Below are 12,509 nucleotides of genomic sequence, written 5' to 3'. Positions count from 1 at the left end.
CTCAGGTCCTTGTGATTTCAAGCCACACATTCTATCCGTTGTGCCACCTAGCTGCTACATAGGCTCTGAGGACGTGAAGAAAAAATTAGACAGTCCCTGCCTTCCAGAAGCTTACATTCTACTGAGGGGATAAGGATAAGGGAGTAGAGACAAGGACAGATAAAAGTATGCACAAAATGAGTCTAAGGTAATTTTGAGGGATGAGGGGATGGATCAGAAAAGACTACATGGAGAAAGTGGCACTTCATATGTGCTTTGAACATAGTTTAAAAGATGAGGAGAACTGCTTTCCAGGCATGAAAAGGTAATTTGGGGCCAGGTCATGAAGGGCTTTAAAGATCAAAGAGAGGACATCATATTTCATCATAAAAGCACTAGGGAGCCATTAAAATTTATTGAGTAAGAAAGAGAAAGTCATTTTGCAGAATAACTTCAGGAAAATCATTTTAGTAGTCATGTGGAGAATTGATTGGATTGGTATGAAGAAGGGAGAACAATTAGAAAGCTAATCAATTTAATTCTTAAATTAACAAGTATTTATTTTCTCTCCCTCTCATTATCCACCTCCACTAAAAATAAAGAATAAGAAAATACTTGTGACAAATAAACATAGATAAGCAAAACAAAATCCAACAGTGACCGTGTCTAGAACTATGTCTTATTCTGCATCTTGAGTCCATCACTTCTGTCAGGAGGTAAGCATCGTTGCCAGCACGGTGCCTGGTACACAGTATGTAGTTAATCAATATTTATTGATGATGGTTAGCATATTTCATCCTCGGTTTGCTGGAATGATACTTTGCTGTTGCATCAATCAGAGTTCTTAAGTCTTTCAAAGTCCAGTTCTTGAGTCGATAACAAGGTTACCTAGGGTCCCAGAACTCAAGGGAACTTTTTGTTTGAGGATTTCTGGGGTGGTTTTGTCACAACTCCCCCTTGAGTACAACCACTGTATATTCACTTGGGTCCTCTGGATTGTGAATCTGGACCTGGTAGGGATGTTCCCAATCACATAGTCTGATTTTTCTTCTTTTACAGATGAGGAAACTGAGGCCTAGGGAGGAGCATTAACTTTCTCAAAGTCACATTTTTGGAGTGCAGTTCTACAGGACAGTGGCAGATTACAGTAGATCCCAACGTTCCATAGGAAGATGGGGGTGGGGAAGTTAAAGAGAGTTCTGGAATTGCCCAGGATCTAGGTTGACATTCATGGAGGACTGCAGAGCTCTGACTGCAGGAATAAAAGCTAAGGGGAAAGCTGTCACAGAGCCGCCGACTTTCGTTTTTCAGGAATTCACAGAATTCCTGTTGGAAGCAGCAAAGAGAAGCTCTGAGTGGCCCTTCCCCTGTTACAAATTGCCTTTCTGAGAAAGAGAGCAGGGTTTCTGATGTACATGTCTGCCAAGGCCTTCTGCTCAAGCCTTTTAAGACTTGTCAGTACATTAAAGGCTTACGTGCCTTGGTATCTGGAATGCTGTGTCACACCGTTTGTAATTGATGGGTGGTTGTCCTTTTCTTCTGAGAGCGATTTCCCCATTAATACAAAGACAGCTTTAGAAATTGGTTGGTGAGAGGCAATCAATTGGATGTTTTCCCTATTGACATAAATGACTATATTTGTTGCAAATAGCAAATTCATTTAGATAGTGCTGAATTATACGCAACCTTGTTCAGCTCAGATGCTGTTAGGGTGATTACAACCAATTTCACTTTAAAAATAATTGAGGGGAAAGCTAAGCACTGAAAAGACCATGAAATGGGATGGCTGTGGTGCCATGATGTACTTGGGAGGGGGGAGGTTGCATGTGATGGTATTTCTCTTCTAGAAAAGGTTACTGGTGGTAGGTTTTAGCAATTCAAGGTAAGCCAACAGCTGGTAGAAAAGCATCTACCAATGCTGATTATGGGTTAATCTTGTTGAGAGTATCAGCTTCTGTGTAAACCAAAGGCTTGCTTTTAATAAAGTCATTGCCTACTTTTCTTGCCTTCTAAAGAGGTGGGGGAGGGGCAGGAGAGAGGGAGAGAATTTGGAACTAATTTTTTTTTTTAATGAATGTTAATCTTTTAAAAATTTAATTGGGGAATATTTAGTGAAATAAAATATATAAATTAAAAATAAAATCATTACCTACCAGCATGATCCCTGAGTCTCTAAGGGATAGATCAAAATGTACAGGATGGGGCATAGAGTTTGTTCAGATCCAAAGCTAACCAGCCAAGTGTGTCTTCAGCCCAGACAAGCCCTAGAGTTCTGAAAATCCTTGGCTGTGTAGAACAAATAATCTCTTTGAGTAGATCACTTATTCCTTGGGAGATTATTCAGCCATTTGCTTTTAACTAGTGATTAACATGTCACATCACACGCCATAGATAATGGAAAGAGCGAAGGGCTTAGAGTCAGGAAGACCTGAGTTCAAATCTGCCCTGAGATACTCAATGGCTATGTGACCCTGGACAGGTCACTTAAACTCTGCCTCATTTCCTCTTTTTACAAAATGTGGATAAAAATAGCACCTATCTCCCAGGGCAGTTGTGAGGATCAAATAAGATAATATTTGTAAATCATTTTGCAAACCTTAAAGCACTATATGAATGCTAACTATTAGCAGGAGAAGGAGGAGGAGTAATGGTAGAAATGGTACTAGCAGTTGTCATGGTCACTTAAGAAATATTCAATTCAACAAGTATTTATTAAGTGCTTACTATGTATCAGGTACTGTATCAGGAACTGGGAGACACAAGACAAAGATGCCCTCAGAGAGTGTACATTTATAGTGTTAAACTCAAATAGAAATGGATACTTGGGCTGCCTATTAAATTAGAAAACCACAAATTCACATTATCTATGTTGTATTGTATTTTTATTTATTTTGTTAAATATTTCCCAATTACATTTTATCCTGGTGGATGTTGCAAGGTTGCAAAAATGAGTTTGGTACTCCTGGTGTACATTCTGTTCTGCTTGGGGTGAGATAGAAGGGTGGTGGTGGGATATGATATGTGCTGTTTAGCCATTTTTCAGTAGTGCCCAACTCTTCATGACCCCATTTGGGGTTTTCTTGGCAAAGATACTGGTGTAGTTTGCCATTTCCTCTTCCAGCTCATTTTACAGATAAGAAAACTGAGGCAAACAGGGTGAAGTGACTTGCCCAGGGTCACCAAGCTAGTAAGTGTCTGAGGTCAGATTTAAACTCAAGAAGTAGAGTCTTTTCCTGATTCTAAGCCCAGTGCTCCAACCACTGGGCCACTTACCTGACTGTATGAGTCTTGAAGGAAACTTGGGTTCTAAGAGATAAGGGTGAAAGAGCCTATGAAAAGGATTTTGCAGATTTGTTAGTTTGGAAGTCTATTTATTGTTTTTGTTATTGTTGAACTAGGTAGTTGCCTTACATAGGTCTGAGTATTTTGTGCCTTGGGGGATAAGAAAATTGAGGCCAGAATAAAAGAGGCTATAAATCTAACCTATCTTCAGTTTTGCCAGGACCATAAAAGGAAATTATTGATAAGCTAAAACAAGGCATTTGATGTTGTGGCTGTGATTCGTGAAATACTTTTTTATCTACCTTAGGTGAAGATTGTGAGACTGAGATAAATGAATGTGAGAGTAACCCCTGCCATCATTCTGGGACCTGCATAGACCAGACCAATGGTTACATATGCCACTGCCCCCACAATTGGATTGGACCAAACTGTGAAGTCCGTAAGTATTTCTGCATCTCGTTTCCTATGATCAAATATTGAATTTATAAGACAAGAGGTAGACGGGAGAGTATTGCTGTGCTAAAATCCAGTCCTTCCATGTCTTTAGAAGAAAATTTCCATTTCATTTGAAAGTGCAGTTAAGGCTCAGATCTCTAAAGGTGTACATTCTCCTCAAGATGCTACATGTTTGTAAATCTTGGGACTTTATAATATCATAAAAAAACTAAAATTACAAGTAACTCTAATGGCAATGGATAGGTATCTGATGGAAATGAGTGGACTAAATGGTGCCATCAATGGCTACTTGTGCTGGACACATGGCATCAAAGTGGTACTTTTCAAGGACTATGTAACTGAAGATGGAGTTGAGTCTGTCATGGGCCACAAATGAGAGATGACAGATGGATAACCCAGGTGATACACTGGAACACCTTAAGTCTTAAAAGGTTGAGAAAAAATATTTCTAGTATGTCAGAGGACTTATAGGAAAATTTGAACAAGAAATATATTGGATCAGAAGGAATCCATACCTGTAGAAGTAGGATCCATACTGATAACCACAGATGTTTCAATGCTTTCCCAATACTCATGGCTATTTCGTTAGGAACTGTAGCTATAAAATGACACAATTCTTAAATCTCTTCACACTCCTGGGCTATCCTTGCACCATAATGCTGAGCTCCAGATTCTGCTTTCTACCACATACCTCACCCACCAGCCTAGAGTCTTGGGTTCTGATTGGTGGGCTGTCATCATCTTTAGCTTGACCTGACCACCAAGCTACTTTTGGTCAGACGTCTCCCCACCATATTGCCTTTGGTTGGTCATTTTCCCACCATGCTACTATTTGTTGGCCATCTTCCCACCATGCTGTCTTGTCCCTCCCCCCAGGAGACTCTGTCACTCTCCTCCCCACCCACTTTCTACTTCTCCCTTTAGCACCAGTAACCATATCAAAAGTGTAAGTTAAACAGTTACTCATGATTCCACTAAGCATCCTTGTAACAAAAAACCCCTCCCCTACCTCCACTCACTAATATTCATTGTCTTCACCTATTAGAATGTAAACTCCTTTAGAATAGAGACTGTCTTGCTTTTTTTCTTTTTTCTTTTTCTTTCTTTTCTTTTTTTTTTTTTACCTTTCTCACACCCGTGGTGCTTAGCATAGTTCTTGGCACCTAGTAAGAGCTTAATGCCTTTTCCTTTAAAAAACTTATGTAATGCCTATTGTATTCCAAGAATTGTATAAGATACTTGAGTGAGGTGGGGGAATGCAACAGAAGAATAGTTTAAGGAATTTACAATTTTGTAATATATGCTGACTGATTTGTATTTTACTTATGAAGTATAAAATCTGTGGTTTCATCTCTGTAGATAGTAACCTCTCTAGGAGGAGTGGGGCAGGTTAGCAAGCAGGGCTGTCAATCACTTTACTGCACTCGTGTGGGAGAAATTTCACTCTTCTCTTTGGATGTGTTTTTTTTTTCTTCCCATTCCTTTGCCTCTTCTCCATGCACTTCTGGAGGCAAAGTATATTTTTAAACCTGGCGTTAGGGCCAAAGGGATTATGGATGCTTAATTTTCCTACCCCACTCCCACTGTTATTAGTGACTCACTTTATTCCTAGTGATATCCCCTGGTGAAAATATTCTCTCTACTCTAAGCTGTTAAAATAAATCAATAAATGATCTCTTTCTTTTATAAGATGAGCCCCCAACCAACTGAGCTCCAGATTTAGATCACCTTTAAACCTAGTAATTTAGAGCACCTTTCTTTCCAAATATTCCCAATTTAACTATTCTTAACATTACCTTCAAGTGTTAGTCATGGTTTTAACAGCTTAGAATTAAGGCAAAACTTAGATATAAAAACTTCTAAACATTAGTGCCTTAGTTAACCACTAAGAGGGCAAGCAAGGCTACTATCTCTTTCAAGGAGGTACAGAAAATAGGGACAAGTTTTGGTTGTGGGTTAGAGTACAGTCTCTCACTGCTAGACAACCGCAGTCTCAGTGCTGATTGCCATTCTGCATCCACATTCCCAACCTGGTTGTTGGGCTTCCATCACTTCCTTTGGCTCCCATTCCTCTCTGCTCACTATTACAAGACCGAGACATCTGCATCTTATTTCTTCTTTCCACATGGTTGTCCAAAACTTCTCAGGTCATGGTCTGTCATGGGTGCCCTTCACTTCATCAGCCTCTCCTTTCCAAGGTCAAGTCCCTTTCTCTACCAGGAGACTGTCACTCTTCTATAACTGGAAATAGCCAAAATTCCTACACTTTGCTTCTAATTCTCATTTCCCTCTTGGCAAAGGAACATTATGATAATTTAGAAGAATCTATTGGAGTTTATCTTTCATAAGAACCAGTCTTTGAAAACATAGGCTCACTGCTGCATCACAAGGAATTAAACTATAGTGAAGACCAGATTTGTAAATGATAAAAAACTTAAATTTTATTTAACATTAATGAAAAACCTCTTAGGCAGGAACCCTATGGAACCCTAAGAGGAGATGTATGGCATTCCATGGTGTGGTGAGTGCTTTTATAAAGAACCACTCCTTCTCTGGAAAAACCTTAATTATTAGGAATATTTTGTAATACCCCCATGGGTAGTCAAGAAAAATTAAGTCAACAGATGTTTATTAAACACTACATGCCAGGCACTGTGCTAATTGGTGGAGATAGAGAGAAAGGCTTGCTCTCAAGACCATCCTTGCTCTTAAGGCACTCACAGTCAAATGGGAGAGACAATATACAAACAAGTAACATACAGGATAAATTAGAAGTAATCAGTAAAGGGAAGGTGCTAGAATTAAGGATGATCAGGAAAAAGCTTCCTACAGAAAGTGAGATTTCAGCTGGGACTTGAAGGAAGCCAGGGAGGAATGAGGAGGGAGAGTATTCCAGGCATGAGGGAGAGGTGGTGAAAATGCCCAGATGCAGCATCTTGGGAGAGGAGCAGCAAAGAGTCCAGGGTCATTGGGTCACTGAATATGTAGAGAAGAGTGAGGTATAAGAAGATTGGAAAAGTCAGGAAATGAAGCACTCTGAAACCAAACAGGGGATTTTATATTTGATCCTGGAGGTAAGAGGGAGTCATTGTTGTTGACTGGGGCAGGAGGTAACATAGTCAGACCTACACTTTAGAAAGACGATTTTGACAACTGAATGCAGAGACTGGAATAGGGAGAGATCTAAGGCAGAGAGACCAACCAGAAGGCTGTTGATTGACACAATCCAGGCATGAGATGACGTAGGCAAGTACCAAGATGGTAGGAGTAGCGAAGGAAAGAAGAGGACATACATGTGAGGTGTTATAAAGCTAGAGAAGAAAGCACTTTGCAGCTGATTAGATTAGGGAGAGGGTGAGAGATAGTGAGGAGTCTAGATTTCAGGTCTGGGTGACTTGGTGGATGGTGGTATCCTCAACAGTAATAGAGAGGTTAGAAAGGTGGCAGGGGTTGTAGGGAAGAGATAATGAATCCAGTTTGGGACATGTTGAGTTTTAGATGTCTACCAGACATATAGTTTGAGATGTCTTCTAGACAGTTCAGGATGGGAGACCAGTGGGTAGATTAATCACCCTGCCTCTTGTCACTTAGAACCCATAGTCACATATTCAATGAGACCAATCAAATATTTTCTGTAGCATATCTTCTAAATCTTTTAAAGTCATTTTCTATCTTCTCTAATGAAATCATATTATCTCATTTACACATCTCCAAATTCATTAAAAAAAAAGTTTTGCAGAAGATTAGATCAGGGGAATCACAGGATCAAGTCAAGCCACGTCACCAAGCATTTGTAAGTGCTACCTATGTACCCAGCACTGGGCTAAGCTCTGGGGATACAAATATATAATGCCTCCCCTCAGAGAATTCATATTCTAAAGGGAAAGACAACACACAAAAAGGAACTGAAAAGTTGACATGGGGGTAAAAAGGTTAGGGGAAGGCCGCCGGGGCTGAGGGAATTTCCGGTATCAAGAGGCACCTGGGGTATGGTGAGAAATTCTGGGCAGTCAGAAGCAAATAAAAAAGAGGAATGAAGAATGACTAGCCTGAGGTTCCTAGGAACTGAGGTTCCAAAAGGAACTCACCAATCAGAGAAGGAGGCCGGAGAGGCAAAGGGATGTTCCAGGGTGAGAAGGCCATCTAGCCCTACCTCTTCATTTTTTTTAGATGAGGAAATTGAGTGTCTGGGAAGTTAAATGACTTAAGGTTAAAGAGACAGTTTCAAAGGCAAGCTATGAACCTATGTCTTCTGACTTGGGGCAGTGAGGTGGCACGGTCCTGAGTTCAAATCTGGCCTCAGACACTTACTAGCCATGTGACCCTAGGCAAGTCACTTCACCCTGTTTGCCTCAGTTTCCTTATCTGTGAAATGAGTTGGAGAAAGAAATAGCAAACCACTCCAGCATCTTTGCCAAGGAAACCTCAAATGGGGTCATGAAGAGTCGGAAACAGCTGAAACAATTGAACCCCAACAATAGCCTCTGACTTGAGACCTAGTTTTCTTTTCACCATGCTGCATTGCCCCCAGGGTGTTCTCTGCTGTTTAATATATTTTTGTTTTCTCTTATTTTCATTAGTGGCCTGAATAATAGTTTTTGGATGACTCCCAGTTTCAGCAGATTCTATTTAAAGAATGGGATCAGAATCAAAACAGCCTTGATCAATTATAGGAATGACCAGTTATGAAGAGAATGTGAATCAGAAAGGAGGAGTGCAGGCCAGAAGATTTAGGAGAGAAAAGAGACTCCAAGTACATAAGATAGAGATTGATTATCTAAGTAAAAGTAGCATAGAAAAAGAGTGAGATGGGGCAGCTAGATGGCACAGTGGACAGAGCTCCAGTCTTGGAGTCAGGAGGACCTGAGTTCAAATCCGGCCTCAGACACTTGACACTTACTAGCTGTGTGACCCTGGGCAAGTCACTTAACCCTGACTGCCTCACCAAAAAGAAAAAAAAAAGAAAAGAAAAAATAGTGAGATGTCATAGTGGTCCACAAAATAACAACCGATAATAACCAAAATATATTGACATGATGCCATGAATCATGGAAAACATATTTAAAGGCAATCAGAAAGTTAGGGCTCATGGGACATTGCCATGTAACTTGTCCAACACCTTCGTTTGGTAAAGAAAGAAACTGAGGCCCGGAACAATACCTTTCGTATATGCTTCACCAATTGTGCCATTTACTAGGTTACTTAAACCATTGTTGTGGATTCTATAAGAAGTGCATACAGAATTTCAGAATGGTTCAGAAAATTGTACTAAATACAAAGGAGCAGGAAATAAGATCTCTGAGTAAAGACCAGGGGAACTCCAATTATTAAACCTAGAGAATCAGAAATTGAGAAGTGACAATCGTTAAATGTTTGGAAATATCTGAAATATGGAGAGACATTGTGGTACATAACTGGGAGGTGGTTGGACTTGGAGTCGGGAAGACCTTAGTTTCAACCCTGCTTTTGTCATCTGCTCTCTACACAATTTTCTAATACTAATCATTAGAGATGCATCAGTGTAGGAGTTTATATAATTGAGGTTTCCCATACCAATGATGTCACAGGTCGGGACAAAAATGTCCCCTCAAATTTTAGTGTTGTTTTGAGGAACAGTGACCAGATGGCCACTATATCCATTGATGAAAGGTAATAACTTGTATTTCTGTAGGTTTGGAGAACACTTTTCCTATATTAATTCATTCAGTCCTCACAACCATTATGTGAAGTAGGTGTTGTTAGTATCTGTTATTGTCCTTATTTTACAGACAAGTAAACTGAGGCATAGAGAAATTCAATGACTTACCCAGAGTCTCACAGTTGGGGAATAGTGGAGGCAGGATTCAAATTTAGGTCTTTCCTGATTTCAAGTTCTGCACCATGATAGATGGTGGAAACCAAAAGACATGTTTAATACAAGGAAGATTTTTCTAACAATGGAGGTTATTGGGTAACTCAGTGAGTTACCAAAAGACGCCATGATTTATGGAAGTAGATTAGGGCCTCAAAGAGAGTTTTGTGTGACATTTAATACATATATAATACGTACATATATAATTTTTATTGATATATTGGCAAAATTTTCCCTTTATCCTTTCTCTTTGCCCCTTCCCATTGGCAAAACCGATTAATACATCAAAAAAATTTGAAAATATATGCAATGTTACATACCTGTGGACTTTCAACTTATACAAAGGAGTGGAAGGAGATATCTTCTCTCAAGTGCCATGTTAAGGGACATATGTAAACTTCATTATGTAGACAGAGGGGAGCCACTGTAAATTTTTGAGAGTGTGATATAGTCAGAACTGTGAACTCAAAAGAGAAATATAGCAGCCCAGGGATGGAAGAATAGAGATTGGAATTAGGGGGACCAGTTAGGAGATTGTTACTACTACCTGGATAAGAGGCAATGAAGGCATGAACCAGGGTGGTAATAATGGGAATGGGCAGGAAGGAACAGGGTCCAGGAATTCTCATGATTATTGAGTAAAGAATTATTTAAAACAATCATGAGTGGCTAGAATTGTTATCATAGAGATAAAACATGGCAGATTGATTCTAAAATTAGCACAATGGTGTTATGATTTAATTTAAGAAACAAATGACCTTGAAAAACTTCTGGTCACAGAAATAGAATTCTAGAATAGAAAAGAACCTTAAAAGTACTTTCTTATTAAATTGGATTTTAAACAAACAGGCCATTTAGCATCAGACATCACTAATTTATAGGAGTACAACAGAGTCAGAAGCTAACTAGAAATGCTCTTTCCTGTATCTCCTTGCCTCCCTGCCTTCGCACATCAAACCAGCCTCAAACAAAGAACCTCCAAAAAAGGTAAACAATGAAAATATCCAACAGCCCCTTTTGTTGAAGAGATTTTCCTCCTACTAAAGAGAAGCAGAAGTCCCCCAGCTTCCATCATTAGGAATTTCTTGATTTGGTCTGTCAATGGATATGGAAAACAGCTGGTCACCTTTCCAAGAAATAATATTCCAGAAATCACCAATACTAAAGGTAGAAGGCAATTTAGAGATCATTTGGTTCAGCTCCGTCCTTTAACAGATGAGAGAAGTGAGGCCCTGGAAGTTAAATAAAGTGACTTGCTCAGGGTTATACTAGTATTAAGTTGCTAAGTCGGGACTAGAACCCAGACTTTCTGACTTCAAGTTTAGCATCCCCAGTTTTTCTACTAATTAGTTGTGTGGTCTTGAGCAATTAATTTATACCTTCTTGGTCTTAGTTTTTTCATCTAGGAAAAGGGTAGAGGTAAGATTTGTTGTTTAGTTGTGTCCAACTCCTCATCACCCTGTGGACCATAGCACACCAATACTGCCCATGGGGATTTCTTGGCAAAGATGCTGTAATGGTTTGCCATCTCCTTCTCCAGTAAATTAAGGCAAACAAAGATTAAGTGACTTGCCCAGGGTCACACAGCTAATAAGTGCCTGAGGCTGGATTTGAACTCAGGTCCTTCTGAATCCAGGTCCAGTGCTCTACCCACTGAACCACCTAGCTGCCTCTGGGGGAAAGTATTGGCCCAGGTTTAAAATTCTAATTCTAACATTCTATGATTTTATCAAATGACTTCTCTGCCCTCACTCTAGGAATAGTTGGCTCTTTGGTAGCTCTTTAAAGTGCACAAGATGCTGGACATACATGGTTTAGGAGACAGCTAGGTCATGCAATTGATAGAATATTGGGTCTGAAGTCAGAAAGCTCTGAATTCGAGTCCAACCTCAGACTTTTAATAGCTATGTGGATAATGATGGTGATGATAGCTAACATTTCCATTGCTCTTACTATGTGTCAGACACTGTGCTGAGCACTTTACAATTGTGATCTCATTTGATCCTCACAACAGCCCTGGGAGGTAGGTGAAATTATTATCCTTATTTTACAGATAAGGAAATGGAGGCAAAGAGTGGTGAAATGGCTTGACCAGAGCAACACAGATAGTTAGTGTGTGAGTTCAGATATGAACTCAGGTCTTCCTGACTCCAGACCCAGTGCTCTATCCACTGCACCACCTCAATTTCCTCATCTGTAAAATGGGAATAATAATAGCACCTATTTCCCAGGAGTGCCACCTGGATCAGATAAGATAACATTTGTAAAATGCTTTGAAACCTCAAAATACTATACAAACACAAGCTATTATTATTACGTTAAATCCTTACAATTAAAGGAGGTCCAGCAGGCATCATTATCTCCATCCTATAGATGAGGAACCTGAAACTTAGACAGAGTTGCAGGTCTTGCCGGTGGTCGCCCAGTGAGTCAGCATCAGTGGCTAGATTTGAACCAAGGGCAGGACTCTTGTGATGTTCCTGCTCTGCAGAACTTTACGATGCAGCTGTCGAAGCTAAAGGGAGAAAATCAGATCGTTTCTCTTCCAGTTGGTGGCAGCAAATTGGGGTTGGGAGCTGGATTCACCCATCCCTGTGAAATCCCCAAGGGCCTGTGAAACCCGATCTCTCCAAACTACCAGGGCAGAATGAGAGACACAGAAATAGAATCAATTCTGTGAAAAGTCCCCAAACAGCTAGTGTCTTAACATGCAAGGGAAGACATTTATTTGTGCAATGTAATTGTCTTTCGTCCTTCCTCCTTCTTCCTCCAGAAAAGAAAAAATCACAACCCCAGTTGCGGCTGCATATGGTAGCAGATTAGAGATGCATATGAGACCTCTCTCTCTGGCATTTAAAGCCCTTTTCAACCTGGCCTCTTCCTCCTTTTTAGTATTCCTATTCTTTATTCTCCTTCATACACTTTGATGCAGCTATACTGG

The 12,509-nt window shown here is 40.0% G+C and overlaps 1 protein-coding gene across 1 annotated transcript in view; it reads left to right on the top strand.

The window, feature by feature from the left end:
* The window catches only part of DNER (delta/notch like EGF repeat containing), a 344,569-nt gene that overhangs the window by 318,012 nt on the left and 14,048 nt on the right, over window positions 1-12,509 (top strand). Inside the window, exon 11 of the mRNA XM_027876054.1 lies at window positions 3,569-3,700. Within this exon, the coding sequence (XP_027731855.1) occupies window positions 3,569-3,700 (132 nt within the window). The remainder of the gene's footprint in view (window positions 1-3,568; window positions 3,701-12,509) is intronic.

Source organism: Vombatus ursinus, unplaced genomic scaffold (genome assembly GCF_900497805.2).
Source record: "Vombatus ursinus unplaced genomic scaffold, bare-nosed wombat genome assembly UNPS02014810.1, whole genome shotgun sequence".
Taxonomy (NCBI): Eukaryota; Metazoa; Chordata; class Mammalia; order Diprotodontia; family Vombatidae; genus Vombatus; species Vombatus ursinus.
This window is presented reverse-complemented; position numbering and strand designations above follow the sequence as displayed.